Source organism: Ranitomeya imitator, chromosome 5 (assembly GCF_032444005.1).
Source record: "Ranitomeya imitator isolate aRanImi1 chromosome 5, aRanImi1.pri, whole genome shotgun sequence".
Taxonomy (NCBI): domain Eukaryota; kingdom Metazoa; phylum Chordata; class Amphibia; order Anura; family Dendrobatidae; genus Ranitomeya; species Ranitomeya imitator.
Genome location: NC_091286.1, coordinates 49,335,435 through 49,359,759, shown reverse-complemented (window position 1 = coordinate 49,359,759; position 24,325 = coordinate 49,335,435). Strand labels below are relative to the sequence as shown.

Below are 24,325 nucleotides of genomic sequence, written 5' to 3'. Positions count from 1 at the left end.
TTCTTTCTGCGGATTCCGCAGCGGTTTTACAACTGCTCAAATAGAAAATCGCTGTTGTAAAACCGCATTGAAATGCGCAGAAAAAACATGGTAAATCCGCCATAAATCCACAGCGATTTAGCACTGCGGATTTATCAAATCCGCAGCGGAAAAATCCGCAGAGGACCAGAATACGTGTGCACATACCCTAACCCTAACCCTACCCCTAATCCTAACCCTAACCCTACCCCTAATCCTAACCCTAACCCTAACCCTACCCCTAACCCTAGTTCTTACCTCAACCTTAGTGGAAAAAAAAAAATTATTTTTTTTATTGTCCCTACCTATGGGGGTGACAAAGGGGGGGGGGGGGGGTTCATTTACTTTTTTTTTTTATTTTGATCACTGAGATAGGTTATATCTCAGTGATCAAAATTCACTCTGGAACGAATCTGCCGGCCGGCAGATTCGGCGGGCGCACTGCACATGCGCCCGCCATTTTGGAAGATGGCGGCGCCCAGGAAAGAAGACGGACGGTCCCCGGGAGGCCAGGTAAGTATAAGGGGGGGGGAGATCAGGGCACGGGGGGGGTGGATTGGAGCACGGAGTGGCGGATCGCTGTGCGGGCGGGTGGATCGGAGCACGGGGGGGGGGGGGGGGAATCGCTGTGCGGGGGGGATCGCTGTGTGGGGGGGGGGGGATCGGAGTGCGGGGGGGTTTGATTGGAGCACGGGGGTGTGATTGGAGCACGGGGGGAGCGGGCAGGAGGACGGGGGAGCGGAGCACAGGACCGAGGGGAGCGGACCACAGATCGGGGGGCTGGGGGGGGGCGATCGGAGGGGTGGGGTGGGTGCATATTAGTGTGTCCAGCCATGGCCGATGATATTGCAGCATCGGCCATGGCTGGATTGTAATATTTCACCATTTTTTTTAGGTGAAATATTACAAATCGCTCTGATTGGCAGTTTCACTTTCAACAGCCAATCAGAGCGATCGTAGCCACGAGGGGGTGAAGCCACCCCCCCGGGCTAAACTACCACTCCCCCTGTCCCTGCAGATCGTGTGAAATGGGAGTTAACCCTTTCACCCGATCTGCAGGGACGCGATATTTCCATGACGCATATGCTGCGTCATGGGTCGGAATGGCACCGACTTTCATGACGCAGCGTATGCGTCAAAGGTCGGGAAGGGGTTAAACTGTTATAATTTTTTTTCTTAACTTTTTTTTTTTTTATTACTTTTGCCATGCTTCAATAGCCTCCATGGGAGGCTAGAAGCTGGCACAACTCGATCGGCTCTGCTACATAGGAGCGATGCACAGATCGCTCCTATGTAGCTGAATTACAGGCTTATTATGGGCGCCGACCACAGGGTGGCGCTCACAACAAGCCAGCATCAACAACCATAGAGGTCTCAAGGAGACCTCTGCTTGCTATACTGACACATCTCTGACCCCCGATCATGTGACGGCGATGCGCTTATTTCCAGCCTGATGATCGGAAGCGGTAGTTAAATGCTGCTGTCAGCGTTTGACAGCGGCATTTAACTAGTTAATAGCAGCGGGTGGATCGCGATTTCACCCGCCGCTATTGCGGGCACATGTCAGCTGTACAAAACAGCTGGCATGTCCTGGCTTTGATGCGGGCTCACCACCGGAGCCCTGCATCAAAGCCGGGGTTCTGACCTCCGCAGTAATAACTATTCCTCTCTCAAGTCCAGTAGTCAGACTTGCCTTTCTGGTCACTAGAGACCCCACTGTGGAAGTGGCCTTGAACTGCCATTTACAGTGTACGGAGCAGTGCTGTATATGTATATATATTTACTCCCATTGGGACCTCATTTTAGCGGATGGGTGTGGGACTCATTGATCTGATTTTTGGTGACATTTCCCAAGTAAATGTACATAACGAGCGTAGTGTGAGGGGTCCTCTGTTGCCATACTGAAATAGGACACCTTTTCTTATGCTAGAAATGCTTTTAGTATGTGTGGTATCACATGGAGAAGTGTGTGAGCTAAATGATCTAATGTTTTATATCAAGGTTTTAAGTTTAAATATTTAAAAACCTCTAAATCTATATTTGAATACAAAAATTTAGTCCAGTTTACACAGGCCTATAGGCCTAGTATTGGGCTCCTACTTTCTGCTCTTTACTGTTGCCACATGGTCATTCGCAGCAGTAGACTAAGGCTTCTTTCACACTTGCGTCGTCTGGCGGCCGTCACAATGCGTCAGTGCGATGTACCGACGGACGTTGTGAAAATTCGGCACAACATGGGCAGCGGATGCAGTTTTTCAACGCATCCGCTGTCCATTCTAAAGTCCTAGGGAGGAGGGGGCGGAGTTCCGGACGCACATGCGCGGTAGGAAATGCAGGACCCGATGTACAAAAAAAAAAAACATTCCCTTGAACGTTTTTTTTTTTCGTGACTGTCAGCCAAAACACGACGCATCCCGTGCACGACGGACGTGTCGTGTGGCCATATGTCGCGATCCATCGGCAATACAAGTCTATGGGAAAAAACGCATCCTGCGGGCACATTTGCAGGATGCGTTTTTTCCCCCCAAAACGACGCATTGCGACGGAGGCCAAACGATGCAAGTCTGAAAGTAGCCTAAGGGTACCGTCACACTGAAACGACGCTGCAGCGATACGACAACGATGTCGATCGCTGCAGCGTCGCTGTGTGGTCGCTGGAGAGCTGTCACACAGACAGCTCTCCAGCGACCAACGATCCCGAGGTCCCCGGTAACCAGGGTAAACATCGGGTTACTAAGCGCAGGGCCGCGCTTAGTAACCCGATGTTTACCCTTGTTACCAGCGTAAACGTAAAAAAAACAAACATTACATACTTACCTACCGCTGTCTGTCCTCCGGCGCTGTGCTCTCCTCTGCACTGTCAGCGCCGGTCAGCCGTAAAGCAGAGTGGTGACGTCACCGCTGTGATTTCTGGCTGGCCGGCGCTGACACAGGATGCAGGAGGAGTGCAGAGAAGCACAGCGCCGGGGACAGACAGCTGAAGGTAAGTATGTAGTGTTTTTTTTTTTTTTTTACATTTACGCTGGTAACCAGGGTAAACATCGGGTTACTAAGCGCGGCCCTGCGCTTAGTAACCCGATGTTTACCCTGGTTACCAGTGAAGACATTGCTGAATCGGCATCACACACGCCAATCCAGCGATGTCAGCGGGAGATCCAGCGACCAAATAAAGTTTCAGACGATCTGCTACAACGTACGATTCTCAGCGGGTTCCCTGATCGCAGTAGCGTGTCAGACACAGCGAGATCGTAACGATATCGCTGGAATGTCACGGATCGTGCCGTCCTAGCGATCAAAGTGCCACTGTGTGACGGTACCCTTACACCCACCCTGTTTGTTTCTATAGAGGCATTATCTGAGCATGATCTAATCTGGGGAAGGTCATTGTGAAGGGAAAGAGGTGAGCTGCAACGCTTCTTTTTGGGAATGGTGTATCCTGTTATATACTGTATACAGAGATGTTATCGGTCACTATAATTCTGTCTGATAATGAGACTGAAAAGTCAAAGGTTAGCACTGTTGCTTTGCAGCACTGGGGTCCTGGGTTCAAATCCTGCCAAGAACCACCTCTGTAAGGAGTTTGTATGTTCTCCCTGTTATTTCATGGGTTTCCTCCAAATGAGGACCGAGATAATGATAAATGTAAATCACTGCAGAATATGATGGTGCTATATAAACAAGCATAAGTCCTCTCTACATAAATGGAAGTGATATAAAGCCTATGTGAAAATTGCAAGAAGTTTTTGATGTGGTACTATAAGACACACTTTTTTCCTCCCCCAAAAAATGTGGAGGAAAATGAGGGGTGCATTTTATAGTCCGGATGTACCGGCTGTGGTGGGTAGGTGGGGGAGCGACATTGGCATCGGCAGAGCAGTGGGTCACAGGAGGCCGGAGCTGGTGGCTGCAGCTAACTCCTGTGCCAGCTGCTAAAGAGAAATGAATATTTGCTGCATTCCACACCCATGAGCATGGAGGGCAATGGATATTCATTTCTTTAATAGCGTCTTGGTATGATTGCCCCCCAACCCTGGTCCTGCTATGCATGGCCCCATCCTGATTGGTCCCCACCCCCATCCTGGTATGAATGGCCCCATCAGAAAACATTAAAAAAAAGTAAAAAACACCATTACACTTACCTTCCCGGCGCTCCCTTGCAGCATCCTGATCCAGTGCCAGCAGCTGCTTGATGCTTGTAACCAGCACATGGCAGGGACATCATGCTCTGCTCACAAGCAGAGCACAGCTGCTGGAATACTCACTGCTCTCTGTGCGCACAGTCCCGGTGTGCAGAGCAGTGAGTATTCCAGCAGCTGTGCATGATGTCCCTGCCATGTGCTGCTTACAAGCATATAGCTGCTGGCACTGGAGCAGGACGCTGCAAGGAAGCGCCGGGAAGGTAAGTGTAAAGGTTTTTATCCATTTATTCCCCCCTCCCCCCTCTCAATTTCCTCTATAACCTAAATGCATCTTATGGTCTGGTGTGTCTTATAGTCCAAAAAATAGTGTTTTTTTTTACATAAAAATATGATGGAAATCTGTTAGTTTCTGACATTTGGATGAGTTTCTCTTCTGCAGTTTCTGTGCTCAGGCTTTTTTCCCCCTTATTGGTACTTTTGGTTTCATATTCGTCACTTTTTTTTTTCTTTCCTATCTGCTTTTTTTTCTTGGGAATCGCGTCTTTGAATGCTGTTGAGCTTATCTGAGGCAACGCGGCCCAGCGCAGGATAATTATAGCATTAAAGATAGAAGCCATTAGTTCTACCTTCTAGGGTGAATCACATACAACAAAACTATGGGAGGTTGTAGTGTTAATGGCTGTAGGTATTTTTGTATTCATGCAGTGAGGGCGTCGGCTTTTTTTTTTTTTCCAGCTAGCTTTAAGAAATATGCAAACTTGGCCCCACACCTTCATAAACTGACCTTAGATTAGATGGTGTCTGAATTTAAGCAGCACATGTTCCTTTTCTCTATCGGCAGCGTTTTGCCATAATTTGCACACGCTCAGTGTCTCATAAATTTTCTTATGGGTTCAGATGGTGTCCTGGTTTGAAAGGGCTGTGCAATACTTCTGACTTGTGCTGCCCTAAAAATCTGCTGAAAAAAAGGATTAGGCAAAAGCATTACCGTACACCACCCACCTCTTGGGTCCCTAGACAGTCTGTTGGGAGGCACCAATACATATTAGATAGTTGGCTTTTCCCAGCAGGTTTGACTAACCATTGTCTAATGTGTATGAGGGCCTCAAGGATCATCCATATCATTAGCCCAGTAAATGCTGCCCTTCTGATGGAATGCAAAAAAAGAAAAAACACCCTGTACATCTTCTACCTATATTTATTAAGGAAATAGTGGCCACACAATTTTGACCCATTTAGATTAAAGGAAACATGTTGGTAGGATAAATCCTTACAAACCATCTATACGGGTGTGCAGGTCATAAAAGGTTGAATATAATACTTTTTATATTTGTGATCCGATGTCTTATTCCAGGGAATTTCAAGTTTTCCTTAGTGTGTAAATGAGCTGTTAAGATCTATGTGCCGGACATTGATCTCCCGGAGAATCTGCCTCCAGAGCTTATTGTAAGTGAAAAGGATGAGTTGCCAGTGTGACATGTAATGACTGACTTTCTTGCACTGGTAACTCCTCCTTTTATGTAAAATAGGCTCTGGAGGCGGGTTCTAAGCAAGATCTATGTCCAGCCCTTAGATCCTAATGGCTCATTTACATATTAAGAAAAATGTGGATTTCTCTGGAATAAGACCTCCTATCGCAGATACCAAGGTGTCATTTTATGCAACTTTCTATGACCTGTATGTCCTTATAGACAGCTCAGGAGGGTTGAAAAAAAAATAAAAAATATTTCCTTTTTAATTTCACAATTGTAGCTCAGTTTGAAGTTAAGTTTTTAATAATTTAAAAAATGACTAAAAAGCTGACTTGACGGCATTACTGATTTTGTAGAAAGAACAGAGCCAGCAGCGCACTCTGTAATAGTTTTTAGACTGAAGATATCCCCTGCTGCTTTGAGGATGAATCCTAATTAGACATTCATTTTTTTTTTTTTCTGTCTTAATTGCATGTGTTTTAGACTAAAAAAAACAACTTTGGTATTAGGTTTCATGAAATATTGACTGCGGAACAAGTTCTAAGAAACCATCATTTACAGTAGTTGGGTCTGATGTCGGAGTTTCTTTATATTTGTCTACATGACTGCCCACTCGCGCTGCAAATACAGCAGAAAAGTGAAGGTGGGCGCATTGCACTTCTGCACAGTTTGGCAGTCTAAAGTCAGAAAGAATGACTGCAGACTTCTCATTTCTGCCTGGAAAACCCTTAAGTGTTTTTCCTCTGCATAGCAGCCCCCCAAACTACCCGGTGTGAAGACCATGGGGCAGCTTCAGTTCCTTGCCCAGCCAGTTGCTGCGGCCCTTTCGTTTTCAGGTTCCGTGGTTTGACCACATAATTGATCCTAATCGAATATTGTAGAGACGTGCCATCACTTTATCAGATGGGAATATTCCCTTTTTTATGCTAACCTCTGTTTAAGAATACAGGCTGCCAAAAACAGCGCTATCTATATATTCAACAGGAGCAAGTGTTGATTTCCCTCCCTACTCTTTCTATTATTGGCAGTGATCCCACTGGTAAAGTGAGCCGTTTTCCTGGAATTTTCCATCAAACTTCAGTAGTACCAGTTTGTTGCATCACGAATATGGCTGTATCCAGAATAGTTTGCTTGGCTGCATAGATCGTCAGGTTTTTATCTGGCCGGTCACGTTTATGGCAGTATGCATGTTTCGGTGCATGTAATGACACACATTTTTGTCTTTTTGCAGATGAAGTGCCTGCAGACATGGTTGCAGAAGAATCAGGTCCTGGTGCACAGAATAGTCCATATCAACTTCGCAGAAAAACTCTCGTCCCTAAAAGAACAGCTTGTCCAACAAAAAACAGTATGGAGGTAAGGAAATGATTTACATTTTGTAAGAACACCCCCATGTCTACAGCAAGTTTAGGCAAAAAATTGCCCAGTGTGGTACTTGACAAAATCCGTACGTAGACTTGCAGTTGCATTTAAAAGTTTGTGCACCCCTGGTCAAAATGACTGTTATTGGGAACAATTAAGCAAGTTGAAGATGAAATGATCTCTAAAAAGACCTAAAGTTCAAGATGATACATTATATTTCTATTTTAGGCAAAAAAAAATTGCCATTCTTTAACATTTTTAAAATTACAAAAAGGAAAATGGGCCGATGCAAATGTTTGAGCATTCTTGGAGATTTCTATGCTCAGATAACTTTGATCAAGGGTCCAGAACTTAATTAGCCTCTTTGGGTTATGGCTTGTTCACTAGAAGTTTAAAAAAAAAAAAAAAAAAAAAAAGCTAGGTGATGCTAATTTCCCAACTTTTTAAAAACCCAGCCCCCTCTAATATTGTGCCAAAAATGGCAGCCATGGGTTCTTCTAACCAGCTGCTTAGCACTCTGATAATGGTGGAGGCCCACAAAGCAGGAAAAGGCTGTAAGAAGATGGCAAAGCGTTTTCAAGTTGCTGTTTCCTCAGATTGAAATCTAATTATAAATTATAACCTTTCAGTGAGAGCTGCTCATAAAATTGCTCGAGTGACAAATTAGAACCTATACTTCAGAAAGATTTAGCAGACTCTGGAGTTGTGGTACATTGTTGTACTGTTCAGAGATGCCTACACAAATTTGGCCTTCATGGAAGAGCCATCAGAAGAAAACCTCTCCTGCCTCCTCACTTTAAAATTCAGCGTTGGAAATATGCAAAAGAGTATCTAAACAAGCCTGATGCATTTTGGAAACAAGTCCTGTGGACCGATGAGGTTAAAATAACTCTTTGTGCCTTTTTTCTCCACACATACCTTTTGATCGTTGTAGCCAATTTCAGGAACAGAACATTTTGCCAACCATTAAGCATGGAGGTGGATCAATTAAGCTTTGGGGTTGTGTTGCAGCCAATGGCACGGTGAACATTTCATGGGTAGAGGGAAGAATGGATTCAATGAAATTTCAACAAATTTTTAATGAAAACATAACACCATCTGTAAAAAGGTGAAGTTGAAAAGAGGATGGCTTCTACAAATGGATAATGATCCTAAATGCACATTAAAATCCACAATAGACGACCTCAAAAGACGCAAGTTGAAGATTTTACATTATCCCTCAGTCACCTGATGTGAACATCTGTGGCTGGACGTCAAAATGGCAGTAAATGTAAGACTTCTCGAATCTCAGAACTAAAACAATTTTCCAAGGAAGAATCGATGAAAATCCCTGAAATAAGAATTAAGACTATTGGCTGGCTACAAAAAGTGTTTACAAGCTGTGAAACTTTAAAGGGGCGCTACTATTTATGATCACGCAGGGTATCCAAACTTTTGCATCAGCCCTCTTTACTTTTTAGTAAATTTTAACATGTAAACAATGACCATATACAGTACAGACCAAAAGTTTGGACACACCTTCTCATTTAAAGATTTTTCTGTATTTTCATGACTATGAAAATTGTAAATTCACACTGAAGGCATCAAAACTATGAATTAACACATGTGGAATTATATACTAAACAAAAAAGTGTGAAACAACTGAAAATGTCTTATATTCTAGGTTCTTCAAAGTAGCCACCTTTTGCTTTGATGACTGCTTTGCACACTCTTGGCATTCTCTTGTTGAGCTTCAAGAGGTAGTCACCGGGAATGGTTTTCCAACAATCTTGAAGGAGTTCCCAGAGATGCTTAGCACTTGTTGGCCCTTTTGCCTTCACTCTGCGGTCCAGCTCACCCCAAACCATCTCGATTGAGTTCAGGTCTGGTGAATGTGGAGGCCAGATCATCTGGCGTAGCACCCATCACTCTCCTTCTTGGTCAAATAGCCCTTACACAGCCTGGAGATGTGTTTGGGGTCATTGTCCTGTTGAAAAATAAATGATGGTCCAACTAAACGCAAACCGGATGGAATAGCATGCCGCTGCAAGATGCTGTGGTAGCCATGCTGGTTCAGTATGCCTTCAATTTTGAATAAATCCCCAACAGAGTCACCAGCAAAGCACCCCCACACCATCACACCTCCTCATCCATGCTTCACGGTGGGAACCAGGCATGTAGAGTCCATCCGCACCTTTTCTGTGTTGCACAAAGACACGGTGGTTGGAACCAAAGATCTCAAATTTGGACTCATCAGACCAAAGCACAGATTTCCACTGGTCTAATGTCCATTCCTTGTGTACTTTAGCCCAAACAAGTCTCTTCTGCTTGTTGCCTGTCCTTAGCAGTGGTTTCCTAGCAGCTATTTTACCATGAAGGCCTGCTGCACAAAGTCTCCTCTTAACAGTTGTTATAGAGATGTCTGCTTAGAACTCTGTGTGGCATTGACCTGGTCTCTAATCTGAGCTGCTGTTAACCTGCGATTTCTGAGGCTGTTGACTCTGATAAACTTATCCTCAGAAGCAGAGGCGACTCTTGGTCTTCCTTTCCTGGGGCAGTCCTCATGTGAGCCAGTTTCTTTGCAGTGCTTGATGGTTTTTGCCACTGCACTTGGGGACACTGAAAGTTTTCCCAATTTTTCGGACTGACTGACCTTCATTTCTTAAAGGAATGATGGCCACTCGTTTTTCTTTACATAGCTGCTTTTTTCTTGCCATAATACAAATTCTAACAGTCTATTCAGTAGGACTATCAGCTGTGTATTCACCAGACTTCTGCACAACACAACTGATGGTCCCAACCCCATTTATAAGGCAAGAAATCCACCTTATTAAACCTGACAGGGCACACTTGTGAAGTGAAAACGTGAAAACCATTCCCGGTGACTACCTCTTGAAGGTCATCAAGAGAATGCCAAGAGTGTGCAAAGCAGTCATCAAAGCAAAAGGTGACTACTTTGAAAAACCTAGAATATAAGACATATTTTCAGTTGTTTCACACTTTTTTGAGTATATAATTCCACATGTGTTAATTCATAGTTTTGATGCCTTCAGTGTGAGTGTACAATTTTCATAGTCATGAAAATACAGAAAAATCTTTAAAAGAGGTGTCCAAACTTTTGGTCTGTACTGTAAGTTTTTTTTTTTTTTTTTTTTTTAAATTTTGTCTAAAATACAAAAACTGTCATTTGTAACTTTAGACCTGTTAGAGATAATTTCATCCTCAACTTGCATAACTGTTCCCAATAACAGTAAATTTGACCAGGGGTGCCCAAAAATTTACCTGCCACTGTATCTATGTAACTTGGCGAGTGAACTCGGCGAATAAAATAAAAGCAATAAATGTCCACTCTTTGACCTGTGACAGGTTCTCCTATAGATTCCTGGATTTATCTATCCTAGTTTGACATCATTTGAGGTAATTGGAGATGTACAGTACATGTAGTGTGTGGTTTGTTTTGGGTGTGTTTTAGATAGATAGAACCTGACCCGAAAGACCACTCCTTAGCAGTGGCATAGTCCTTTAAAAAAAAAGCCCAGATACATCTTGTAATCACATGTTGGGGGCCAAATATCTTATTTTTGGTAGAAACTTCCTCTGGTCTGATGAAATAACTACGTAAATGTTCGGCCAAAATGACAATCTCTATGTTCAGTGGAAAAAGGGGGAGGCGACTACAAGCCAAAAACCCATCCCCACCAATACGTAAGAGGGTGGCGTCATGCTGTTGGGTGCTGTTCTGCAGGTAGCACAAATGGTCAATAAGAACAGAAAATTGTTGCGATTTTTGGAACAACAAAGCGAAGGTAATGAAGTGGCAAAGCGTTGGCCCTCAATCTAAAATTTTAATATTTTATTGCCTTACATTCCTGACTCTCGCACAAGTTCTGAGGAATGGCCCAAAATTTCAGCAACCTTGTCGAGAGATTAGTGGAAGGCTTCACCCAAATGTCTGGACGAAGATGACCGCGGAGAGCAAATGTGTTGTCAGAACCAGAGTTTTAATGACTGTTATATGCAATCTTCTGTTATATGTAGCAGCGTGCTGTGCGAACAGGAAAAATGGCAAGAGTGTAGCTGCTGATAGAATGGCTATCCCAGTCAGTAGGGTGAAGCCTGGCCCAGCGATCGAGGCAACATTGCTCTTCTCTTGTGTGTAGCTGTGATCATAATGTAACGCCATCTTTTTTAATACTTTCTTGACATGGGATGGTAGTACTACATCCTTTGTGTCCCCATATACTGAGTGTGCGCCAAAGCGGAGTCTGCACAATACCTGATAGATGCCGGCTGTGTTACACAGCCGCCATCTGCCTGTAATAACTGTGACCGCAGCTGGTTCCATCGCTTTTGTTCAACCATTTAAATGCCACAATTTAATCACTGTGAAAATTAATAAATGTGATTGACACTGCGTCTTGGAAATCGTTTTTTGGCGAACAGTGTGGGGTAAAAATTACCTGCCAGCATGATCTTCCTTATCAGTGTAATTACTGGGATGCCAAACTTGCTATTTTCTTTTTTTCTGTTAGTGGTGACAGTCCTGAGAAATTTTGAAAGGAAGAAAAAAAAAAAAAAATTGTCACCATTTTTTTTTTTTTCAAGACTCATAACCACTTTCATTTTTTTTTTTTTTTGGTTAATTTATAGTGGTGTTTGGGTGTATTTTTTGCGGGGAGAGATTACTTTTTTTATTTTAAAAATGTTGGGATAGATATGAAATTTTTATTACTAGTTACTAAAATGTATTTTCCAGTGTTGTGGTGACCCAGAAAAAACTGCAATTTTGACAGATTTTATTTTTTTTCTGAACATGGCAAAATGAAGTATTTCTGGTGTGGAGGGGGAGGTGGTGGGTGTTTTTTTTTTTTTTTTTTTTTCTTCCTCCTTTGTATTTTAGTACTCTTAGGAGATTTGAACCTGTGCTCCACAACACTGCTGTTAGACAGGTCCTGGCTATCTGCTGGATATGGGATATGGTACACACTTGTGCCATACATGTACGGTGGATATTGGTAAGAGGTTAAATGATGTGATCCAGTCAAGCACAACAGTTCCCCATACCATGATCCCGGGGTGCTGACTGGTTGTAAAGTTCCCTAAGAGAACTAAATAAAACAAAAACGAAACATTTCTAAAAATTTGAACCTTACTCTGCCTTTTCCCTTTCAGAAAATGAAAGTCTCTTTTAAATTGGTATCACATCCGTAAATTCTTTCTGGTCGCCACTGCTTGAAAAAGCGATCAGAAAGTCATCTGTATTACAAAATGAACCAAAAGCACAACAGACCTCAGCATGATACAACCAAATGTATATTCAGATGTTATTAGAACCACATATGTAAATTATAAGCTGAACCCAAAAAGGGGGGGACTGTACAGGGACTAGTTGCTAAAAACCACAAAACGAAGCATGGTCCACAAGGACCCGAAAAAACGACTTCAAAGCCCATATAAATAAGTACATATCAAAAAATCTTTATTAATCGTTAAAACAATGTTTACCACATGGTGTACACAAATGCCTCACCGACATATGAACCATCACAGGCGCACGGAGCCTGGGAAAGAAAGTGTGTGAATAAATATATATATATATATATATATATATATATATATATATATATATATATATATATATATATATATACAGCTTACTAAAAAAGCTGAAACATAACACAGCCAAATATCATATAGCATCTTAATCAGTATAGGTAGCGGTGCCAGTCTTTAACAGAGGCAAAGATGCATAGTGCCTAAATATAATTAACCATAGCCCTGCATGTGATATGGCAATCCAGCTACAAGTTATGTATGTATGTATATGCAGATTTTTTCTTTCCCAGGCTCCGTGCGCCTGTGGTGGTCATACGTCGGTGAGGCATTTGTGTACACCATGTGGTACTCCATCTTACCTGTTCTGTATTGTTAAAAACATTGTTTTAACGATTAATAAAGATTTTTTGATATGTACTTATTTATATGGGCTTTGAGGTCGTTTTTTCGGGTCCTTGTGGACCATGCTTGTCGCATTAAAAAAAAAAAAAAAAAAATAACGAGCACTCGTATGAATATGTGGACTGAAAAAATTTAATTATGGCTGCAAAAGGATGAAAATACGACCCTTAAAAAAATCCTTTGCTTAATTTCACTGCAGCAGAATTGCAAAATCCGCAGTGAAAACCCATCGCGGTTTTTACTGCGGATTTATCGCGGTTTTTACTGCGGTTTCTTCTGCGGATTTTCATCTGCAGTTTTCTATTGGAGCAGGTGAAAATCCGCAGAAAAGAAGTGACATGCTGCGGAATGTAATCCGCAGCGTTTCCGCGCGGATTTTTCTGCAGCATGTGCACAGCGTTTTTTGTTTCCCATAGGTTTACATTGAAATGTAAACTCATGGGAAACTGCTGCGGATCCGCAGCGGTCAAATCCGCTGCGGATCCGCAGCAAAATCCGCAAAGTGTGAATACAGCCTTAGGGTTTTCTTTCTTTCGTACTCAAGCAATGTGGCCTATTTACAGCCGATGTAAGACGGATGTTGCAAAGTATCTTTTTATTTTAACATGGTTCTTACAATCTTGGGTAGCTTCTATTAAGTATGAATAATACTGCAGTGGTAGTGTAGGGCAGGCCATCTGCAATAACGGGACTGGACCTGGCAGTCAGGGTAATGCTGGCGGGAGACTGGGCTGTGTGGGTCAATCCAGTCTGTAGTAGGTAGTGTCTCGTTATATTACTGCAGGAGAAATATATTCCCACAGACTATACGGCCTACATCAAAGAACTTTATATGAAATTTATGATTGTTGGAGGATGGGAGTATTTTTTATTTTTTTAAGCCCCCCAAGCCTGTTTGTACCTTCCTGACCAAGCCAAATGTTACAATTATGACCAGTGTCTTCAACGGATCCCACTGATTTTGAGATTGTTATTTGAGGGTGGTAAAATGTATTGGATAGGACTTCCTTTTATTTGTGAAAAAAACACAAATTTCAAGCTTTTTATGCCCTTAAATCAGTTATGTCACACAAAATGGTTGATAACATTATTCATATGCCTACTTAAGATGAACACAATTTTTTTTTTTTTTTTTGGTTAGGATGTTATAAGGGTTGAACGTTAACCAGCGATTTCACTTTTTTTTTCTTTCCGCCATTTCGCTTTTCCAAAGCCCTTCTGCTGCCAGTAACATGGAAGCCCCTATTTTATTGACTGATGACAGACCTGAGTGGGGGCATTTTTTTGTGGATTGCGTTAAAGCTTTTATTGGGAACATTTTACATAACATTTGGGATCACATGTATCCTGTGCTCTATGCTTGGCACTTACTTTAGAGTTTACAACTAAATCTCCGAGTCACGTGATTCAATTGAAACCCCCGAAGGATCCATTGACTGTGGCAGCAGAGTTGCCTCTGTTCAAAGATTTTTTTTTTTTTTTTTTCATGCACGCCTAAAGACAGACACTGCTGGATCATAGGCCAGACTGCATCCAGTGTCACCATCTGCCTCTTAATAGGGAATCTTCCATCTGAATTGCATATTTTGGAGATTTAGATGGAAACCTCGGTGTAAGCGCTTAGCACAGGATAAATGTTAGCCGAGTCTTGCTGCGATCTTTGGGAGGCAGAATGAACAAATCAACAGTAGATGAAGAATTGTTTTTATCTATTTTTTGCGCTGTCCCTCATGCGGTATAAGTGATTACACAACTTTATTGCTCGGGTTGGTTCAATTACAGCGATACCAGATTTATATGGGGTTTTTGCGTCACCATATTTTTAGTTTGAGCTATAATTTTTCCGTGTTTTGGAAGATTGTCAAGACTGTCATGTGAAGGCTTGTTTTTTGTGGGACAAGTTAGTTTTTTTTCTTTTTTTTATTGGTACCATTTTTGGACACAACTTTTTGATCGCTTTCCATTCTAAATTTTTGGGAGACGGAATGAATAAAAATCATCAATTCAGGATTTTTTTTAATGCCTTTTCTCATGTGGTAAAATTGATAGGAAAGCTTTATTTTTCGAGTCCGTAGGATTACAACAATGCCACATTGCAGTGTGTTTAAAGCACTCCTCTTCCTCCCATCGGGTTTCCTCTTTAATATATATTGCAGTCATCATATATATCACTGTGTACTTATTGCTCATTTTGCCTTTCTACCCAGATAATTCTTCTCTCTTCCAGTAGGTCTAGTACATCACATTATTAGACACTGACTGGCTGAAAACTTCTAATCTCTATGTATAAACAGGTCAATTTTGTCTTCACAAGTAGTCACTGCAAAAGTATTATGGCAAGGGGGAGCAGCTGGGTCAGCAGTTGGAGGGGGATGATAAATGCAGGGACAAGAGACTTCCTGTTGCTACATAGGGCAGAGAAAAGAGAATAGCTGTGTAGAAAGAAAAAAATGAGTTGTGAGCATGGTGCTATACAGCGTCGGACTGGAGCACCTTGGGCCCACCAGAGAAAATCATTCTTGGGGCCCACTATGTAGCTACATAGAAATAGATACAAGACCACCAATTGTGCGGTAAAAAGCGCTAATATCAGGGTATAATATAAGGTAGTTCACGTCTTAATAATGTAGCAAGGGTTGGGGTAGCCCCCTCACAGAATATAATGTAGCCCCCTCATAAAATATAATGCAGTCCCCTCTCATAGAATATAATGCAGCACCCCACAAAATATAATGCAACCCTCTCAGGTATGACAGTCCCCACCATAGAATACAATGTAGCACCCCCATAGGGTATAATGCAGCCCCCCCTCATATAGTATAATGCCACCCAGCACAGAATATAATGTAGTCCCCTGAGAGAATGCAGTTCCACCACAGAATATAATGCAGCCCCCCCATAGAGTATATTGTAGCCCCCTCATATAGTATGATGTAGCCCCCATAATATTATGTAGTCCCCTGAGAGAATAATGCAGCCGCACCACAGAATATAATGCAGCCCCCCATAGAGTATACTGTAACCCCTCATATAGTATGATGTAGCCCCCATAATATAATGTAGTACCTTGAGTATAATGCAGTCCCCCCACAGAATATAATGTAGCCCCCCAGGGCCGTATTTAGAGTTTCTGCTGCCCTAGGCACTTTTAGCGCTGCCTCCCCTTTTGGTGAGTATGACACTATCGGCAGTGACTTTGGCAAAAATCGCTGATGTGAAAGTCGCCTTTTGCAGGAGATCCGGCAGTTTTTCTGCATCTGCCGCGTAACGGATCACTTAATGGCAACACTGCGTTCGGCCTCATTCATTCCCTATGGGATTTGCGGCACTTGCCGTGATCTGGCAAATGTGGTACCATACCTCCCAACTTTTGAAGAAGGGAAGGAGGTATAAAGTTTGCGGCGCGTGTAGTGCGCCGCGGCAAATTTTAGGCCACGCCTCTGACTAGACCCATTTCACAACTAGTCACACCCATATCCACGTCCCAACCGCAGCCATTTAGCATTGCTGATCACACTGTTTTATATACAATAATTATAAACAAAAAAATATGGCCACACAGTGCTCCATACTGTATAATGACCGCACATGATGCTCAATACTGTATAACGGCCACCACACATGATGCTCCATACTGTATAATGGCCGCACATGATGCTCCATACTGTATAATGATCCCACATAATGCTCCATACTGTATAATGACCACACATGATGCTCCATACTGTATAACGGCCACACATGATGCTCCATACTGTATAACGGCCACACATGATGCTCCATACTGTATAATGATCACACATGATGCTCCATACTGTATAATGACCACACGTGATGCTCCATACTGTATAACGGCCACACATGATGCTCCATACTGTATAATGATCCCACATAATGCTCCATACTGTATAATGGCCGCACATGATGCTCCATACTGTATAATGGCCACACATGATGCTCCATACTGTATAATGACCACACATGATGCTCCATACTGTATAAAGGCCGCACATGATGCTCCATACTGTATAATGATCCCACATAATGCTCAATACTGTATAATGACCACAAATGATGCTCCATACTGTATAACGGCCACACATGATGCTCCATACTGTATAATGACCCCCCTCCTGTATGCATGGCTCATCTCCCTCCTATCCCATATACATAGCTCATATTACCCCTCCTGTATGCATGGCTCATATTACCCCTCCTGTGTGCATGGCTCCTATTTCCCCCTGCATGGCTCATATTCCCCCCTGCATGGCTTATATCCCCCCCCTGCATGGCTCATATTCCCCCCTGCATGGCTCATATTCCCCCCTGCATGGCTCATATTCCCCCCTGCATGGCTCATATTCCCCCCTGCATGGCTCATATTCCCCCCTGCATGGCTCATATTCCCCCCTGCATGGCTTATATTCCCCCCTGCATGGCTTATATCCCCCCCTGCATGGCTTATATCCCCCCCTGCATGGCTCATATTCCCCCCCGCATGGCTCATATTCCCCCCCGCATGGCTCATATTCCCCCCCGCATGGCTCATATTCCCCCCCGCATGGCTCATATTCCCCCCCGCATGGCTCATATTCCCCCCCGCATGGCTCATATTCCCCCCCGCATGGCTCATATTCCCCCCCGCATGGCTCATATTCCCCCCCGCATGGCTCATATTCCCCCCCGCATGGCTCATATTCCCCCCCGCATGGCTCATATTCCCCCCCGCATGGCTCATATTCCCCCCTGCATGGCTCATATTCCCCCCCGCATGGCTCATATTCCCCCCCGCATGGCTCATATTCCCCCCCGCATGGCTCATATTCCCCCCCGCATGGCTCATATTCCCCCCCGCATGGCTCATATTCCCCCCTGCATGGCTCATATTCCCCCCTGCATGGCTCATATTCCCCCCTGCATGGCTTATATCCCCCCTGCATGGCTCATATTCCCCCCCGCATGGCTCATATTCCCCCCCGCATGGCTCATATTCCCCCCCGCATGGCTCATATTCCCCCCCGCATGGCTCATATTCCCCCCCGCATGGCTCATATTCCCCCCCGCATGGCTCATATTCCCCCCCGCATGGCTCATATTCCCCCCCGCATGGCTTATATCCCCCCTGCATGGCTCATATTCCCCCCCGCATGGCTCATATTCCCCCCCGCATGGCTCATATTCCCCCTTGCATGGCTCATATTCCCCCCCGCATGGCTCATATTCCCCCCCGCATGGCTCATATTCCCCCCTGCATGGCTCATATTCCCCCCTGCATGGCTCATATTCCCCCCTGCATGGCTCATATTCCCCCCTGCATGGCTTATATCCCCCCTGCATGGCTTATATCCCCCCCTGCATGGCTCATATTCCCCCCTGTATGCAGGCTTATCTCTCCGCTCCTGCTCGGCGCGCCGGCTTATGTCCTCCTTCATCTCCCCCCCCGTCCCTCATACTCACCTGTCCCACTGCACGGCCGTGCCGACATCCCTCGCGCTCTGTCCCGACTCCAGGCGGCGGCGCCGGCGCAGCACCTTCTTCCTGCTTGAGCGGTCATGTGACACCGTTAATTAAGATCATGAATATGCGCATATTCATGATCTTAATGAGCGGTGTCACGTGACCGCTCGTGCAGTGCAGACGCCGAGACCATCGCTGGAGCAGGCAGGGTGAGTATTCAAGGCGAGCGGGCGGCGGCGGGGGGGCCCTGGAGCGGGGGGAGGCCCTACCAGCAGATGCCAGTGTCAGGGCCCACCGGAGGATCCTCCGGTTCCCCGGTGGGCCAGTCCGAGCCTGGTGCTATAGAATATGATTGCAGTATATTAGGAGGTGAAAAACTGTGATATAGGAGGAGCCCTTCTGTAAATAAACAGTTTCTTGCCATCCCAGGTTCCAGTGCTCGGTTTTTGCAGCTGGTGTCTATTATCTGCAGTGTAACGTGTCAGCAGCACGGCACACCGTCACGGAGCCTGGCCGTTCTGCCTGACAGCGCTGCAGCCAGATCCATGAGCCCAGTGGCACATTTCCATGTGTCGTTAATGCTGCGGACAAGAACAGACACGAAGAGCAGTAGCAGAGAACCACAACCTGAGAGGTCAGGTGTTTTTTTTTTTTTTTTTTTTAAAGCTCTAGAAAAACGCAAAGTGACAGCAGTTCATATTTCATTGTGTATATGTGTGTACTTATTCAAAACAGACCCTGGCTACTTATACATTGCTGAGGTAGCCCCAGCTCCATCAAACAAAACAGCTATTGTCCATAGCAACCATACTTGCGGTTCTCTACACACGGCCTGTGCAGTCTCTTCTCGGAGAAGGATTCTGTCCTATCTCCTAGTCTAGTCCCCTTCTCTGAGCTGTCTAAGGAGAACAGCTAGCCTGGTTATATGCAGGGCTAGCTAGGTGATACACCGTATATACTCGTGACCCGAGTATAAGCTGAGGCACTTAATTTTGCCTCGAAAAACTGGGAAGACGTATTCACTCGCATATAAGCCGGGTATGGCTTCTCCCCTAAACCCTATTCTGCTATGCATGGTTCCTTTATTCCCATCCATGCCTGCATGTCTCCTTTATTCCCATCCTTGCCTTGTATGTATTGCCCCCATGAGAAAAGCCTAAAAAAAAAACACACAAAAAAATCCTACTTGCCTTCCCGGCTGCACTCTCCTCATCTTGTTCTGGTGCCAGCAGCTCACATGTGCCCGCTCGTTAAGCTAATGAATATTCACTTCTCTCCACGCCTATTGGAGTGGAGAGAGGTGAGTAGCCATTACCTTAATGAGCAGGCACCTGTGAGAGCCCAGCGGCTGTAACTGTGCTGGAGCTATAAGAGAAATAAATATTTAGTGCCAGTGCAGTGTACATTCATTCATTCATCCACTGTAAACTTTGATAAACTGGGATAATAACTCGTGTATAAGCCGAGGGGGACATTTTCAGCCCCAAAAAATGTGTTGAAAAACTCTGAATATGCCCATAATTTCACACAACCGCAAAAATGGGCAAGCCTAAATTGTTGACACCTTTCCAAAACTGTGGGTTAACAACTTTGCTTCAAGCATGTGATGCTCGTTCAAACTCGCCTGTGGCAAGTAATGGGTGTGGGCAATGTGAAAATCACATCTGAAACTAGAGAAAAGGGGAGACGTTGACTCAATCTTTGCATTGTGCGTCTGTGTGTGCCACACTGAGCTTAAAGAAGAGAACTGTCTGAAGACTTGAGAACCAATAGTTGTTGTAAAAGATCCAAGTTAGGCCGGGGTCACACTTGCGAGTGCAATGCGGGAAACTTGCGCAAGTGTGACTTCGTCCTTGCAAGTCCATCTTCTGGGATCTTGATGTTCCTTTGTCTACAGTGCGCAACATAATCAAGAAACTTACAATCCATGGCAATGTAGCTAATCTCTCTGGATGTGAACTGCGGAGAAAAAATGAAAGGTTACAACGAAGAATAGTCTGGATGGTGAATAAGCAGCCCCAATCAAGTTTCAAAGAAATTCAAGCTGTCCTGCAGGCTTAAACTGCAAAAGTGTCAGAGCAAACTATCCATCGACATTTGAATGAAATGAAACGCTATGGCAGGAGACCCACGTGGACCTCACTGCTGATGGAGACAAAAAAAAGGTTATCAGCTAGACTGCAGTTTGCTAAAATGTACGTGGGTAAGCCTTAATCCTTCTGGTAAAGCATCTTGTGGACAGATGAATGATGTGCTTTACCAAAAAGCTCTCTTGGTCTATACAGTATACCCGAAATCTGCATGAGGCCTGCAAAGAAAAGAACACTATACCTATAGTCAAATATGGTGAAGGTTATTAGATGCTTTGAGGTTGCGCTGTGGTCTGTTTACAATTAAATGCTTTGGGCTGTTTTGCTACCTCTGTCACTGGGTACCGGGTACCTTGACTGTGCAAGCCATCATCAAATCTGAAGATTGCCAAAGGATTTGGGGTCACAATGTATTGCCCAGTGTCAGAAAGCTGGGTTTGCGTACTAGGTAATAGGTCTTTCAGCAGGACAATGACCCCAGAAATCAATGGAATCAAAGAGTTGAACTGGCCACCAACGAGTCTGCATCTAAATCCTATTGAACACTTGTGGAGAAATCTTTAAATTGCTGTTGGGAGAAGAAGCCTTCAGATATGAGACCTGGAGCGATTTGCATAAAGAGAGGTCCAAAATTCCAGGTGACAGGTGTAAGAAGCTTGTTGATGGTTATAAGAAGTGATTTTCAGTTTATTCCAAAAGGTGTGCAACCAAATATTAAATTGAGGGTGCCAACAATTTCATCCGGCATATGGTTTTGTGTGAAATTATGTCCAATTTGCCTTTCGTCTTGTTTGTTTTTGTGGTTGTTGTGTTTTGTTTTTTTTTTCTTTCCCAATACACACAAATGAAAAAGAAAAAATAATCTCCAGCATGGATCTTCTAAAAAGTCAATTTATTGGAAACCCTTTAAAATGCAAACATTTGCAAAAAAGAGATGGGGGTCCCAGGTGGTCAACGCCGACGCGTTTCGACCATCAGGTCTTAGTCATGGCATGAAAATGGAACCACATATTAACATTTTATACAACACAGAGCACTAAAATGACAAGTGCTTAGATTAAAACTCAGGTGGGCAACCAGAACATTCATTAGATTAACCCCCTGTGAACTGCAAAAGAGAAAGACATATGTCATCAGATCGCTGCTATGTAGCTGAATTGCAGGCTTGCTATGAGCGGCGACCACGGGGGCGCTCACAGCAGGCCGGCATCAGTAACCATAGAGGTCTCAAGGACCTCTATGGTTACCATCCTGATGCATCGCCGACCCCCGATCATGTGACGGGGGTCGGCAATGCACCCCTTTACCGTCCACGCGGCCGGAAGCGCCGATTTAAATGCCGCTGTCCGCGTTTGGCAGCGGCATTTAACAGGTTAATAGCGGCGGGTGAATTGCGATTTCATCCGCTGCTATTACACGCATATGTCAGCTGTACAAAACAGCTGACATGTCGCGACTTTGATGTGGGCTCACCGCCGGAGCCGACATCAAAGCAGGGGACCCGACATGCGCAGAAATAGTGCGGTGCATGTCGGGAAGGGGTTAATGAGAAAAAAAAATAGCTGTGCACATGGTGCGGGAAAATCAGTGCGGAATTGCTGCGGATTTCAAAGAAGTGCATGTCACTACTTTTGTGCGGATCTGCAGCGTTTCTGCACTCCTCCATGTTGAAAATCCACAGTGGCAAAATCCGCAGCAAGTCCGCATAATAACTGCGGCAAATCCGCGGCTGCTGATTCTGCCAGGAGCTGCGGATTTTGTGCAGAAAATTCTGCAACTCTTTTCTTCCGTGTGCACATAGCCTAAAGGTACCTTCACACTCAGCAACTTTACAATGAGAACGACAACGATCCGTGACGTTGCAGCGTCCTGGATAGCGATCTCGTTGTGTTTGACACGCAGCAGTGATCTGGATCCTGCTGTGACATCGCTGGTCGGAGCTAGAAGTCCAGAACTTTATTTCGTCGTCAGGTCGGTGTGTATCGTCATGTTTGACAGCAAAAGCAACAACGCCAGCAACCTTTTACATGGAGCGAACAACCAGCGAGAACGATAAGTGAGTCGCCGTTACGTCACTGGATCGCTCCTGCATCGTTCTGGAGCTGCTGTGTTTGACGTCTCTACAGCGACCTAAACAGCGACGCTGCAGCGATCGGCTCGTTGTCTATATCGCTGCAGCGTCGCTGAGTGTGACGGTACCTTAAAGGGAAGGTGCCATCAAAAAAAATTTTTTTGCAGAAATTGTAAAAATGTAAAGAGTTAATGATTACATTTTCTTAAAAAATATTATCATTTGTTTATAATTTAGTAAAATATGAAAAATAATTTGAAAAGTTTTGGAATTTCCACTTTTCAACACTAGGGGGAGCAGCTGCTGAAATTTCAGAAAAACCTAGTGTACAAATAGCTCACATTACTGCACTGCAGTAATTCTGGGCGGAGTCTGCTGACCTGTGTGATGTCTCCTCTCCTCCCCTTATGGGTGTTTGCTAAGGGATTAGAGAGGATGATATTCAGGAACCCAGTGAGCAGCCATTTTGTTGGTGACTGCAGAGTATGGCTGCCGTCACACTATCAGTATTTGGTCAGTATTTTACCTCAGTATTTGTAGCCAAAACCAGGAGTGGAACAAATAGAGGAAAAGTATAATAGAAACATATGCACCACTTCTGTATTTATCACCCACTCCTGGATTTGGCTACAAATACTGAGGTAAAATACTGACCAAATAATGATAGTGTGAAGGCAGCCTTATACTGACAAGTAGACAGTCACCGAGGATGGCAGGCAGCAAAAGGATTCTGGGAGATGTGGTGGAGGGAGCAGGGTGACAGCAGCACAGAGTATTTCAGGAGAGCAGTGTGCTGGTCTATAGGGGCCCCCTGTTTGGTGTGCGGAGCAGCCAAGGATTGTACATAGAGCGCTGTCTTTTATACACATGGATGGACCGTCTGCTCCACAGAAATCCAGGAAACATTTCTGCGGATTGATGGCCTGGTCTGATCCAGACTTTGCATGCAGACCCCATTCCCCTCCTCAGATCCTGTCTTCTCCATCCTGTCCTGGCAATGTGTGAAAGCGAGGCGACAGGCGAAGTACGGGGTGACGCTGGGAAGGAAATGTAGCCATATAGTAATGATAAAAATGAGACCCCTCTCTTCAGCTGCCTCACCAGCCCTGACTGCACCTAACTGGAGGTCATGCTGTCCCCTCTATTACCCCAGACCCGCGTGCAGGTGCTCAGCCAGAACCACCATAGAATGGGTCCGCTTTCTGAAGATAATACTGCCATAGTGTTCTCGCATAATACCGCCATATAGATCACACACAATACTATCAAATAGATCACACAATACTGTCATACAGTTCTCACATAATATCACCATATAGATCACACATAATACCGCCAGTGTTCAAACATACCGCCATATAGATCACACATAATACCGCCAGTGTTCTCACATACCGCCATATAGATCACACATAATACCGCCAGTGTTCTCACATACCACCATATAGATCACACATAATACCGCCAGTGTTCTCACATACCACCATATAGATCACACATAATACCGCCAGTGTTCTCACATACCACCATATAGATCACACATAATACCGCCAGTGTTCTCACATACCACCATATGCATCACACATAATACCGCCAGTGTTCTCACATACCACCATATGCTTCTCACATAATACCGCCATATAGATCACCCATAATGCCGCCACATAGATCTCACATGTATTGTAAATAAAGACTCGGCCAGAATAAAGTCCTTTATTAATCTTTTTTATACCATATCGAACGCATAATCCTCGACTCCCTCATCTCCCACAACAAAAA

At 44.3% G+C, this 24,325-nt stretch overlaps 1 protein-coding gene across 3 annotated transcripts in view; it reads left to right on the top strand.

Annotated features, from left to right (window-relative positions):
* FBXO11 (F-box protein 11) overlaps positions 1 to 24,325 on the top strand; it is a 108,435-nt gene that overhangs the window by 40,025 nt on the left and 44,085 nt on the right. For all 3 annotated transcript variants that reach the window (XR_011321906.1, XM_069768648.1, XM_069768649.1), the window contains exon 2: positions 6,861 to 6,985. Coding sequence is in view for 2 of the 3 variants with exons in the window: in XM_069768648.1 (XP_069624749.1) it covers positions 6,861 to 6,985 (125 nt within the window). In the remaining variant the exon portion in view is untranslated. The remainder of the gene's footprint in view (positions 1 to 6,860; positions 6,986 to 24,325) is intronic.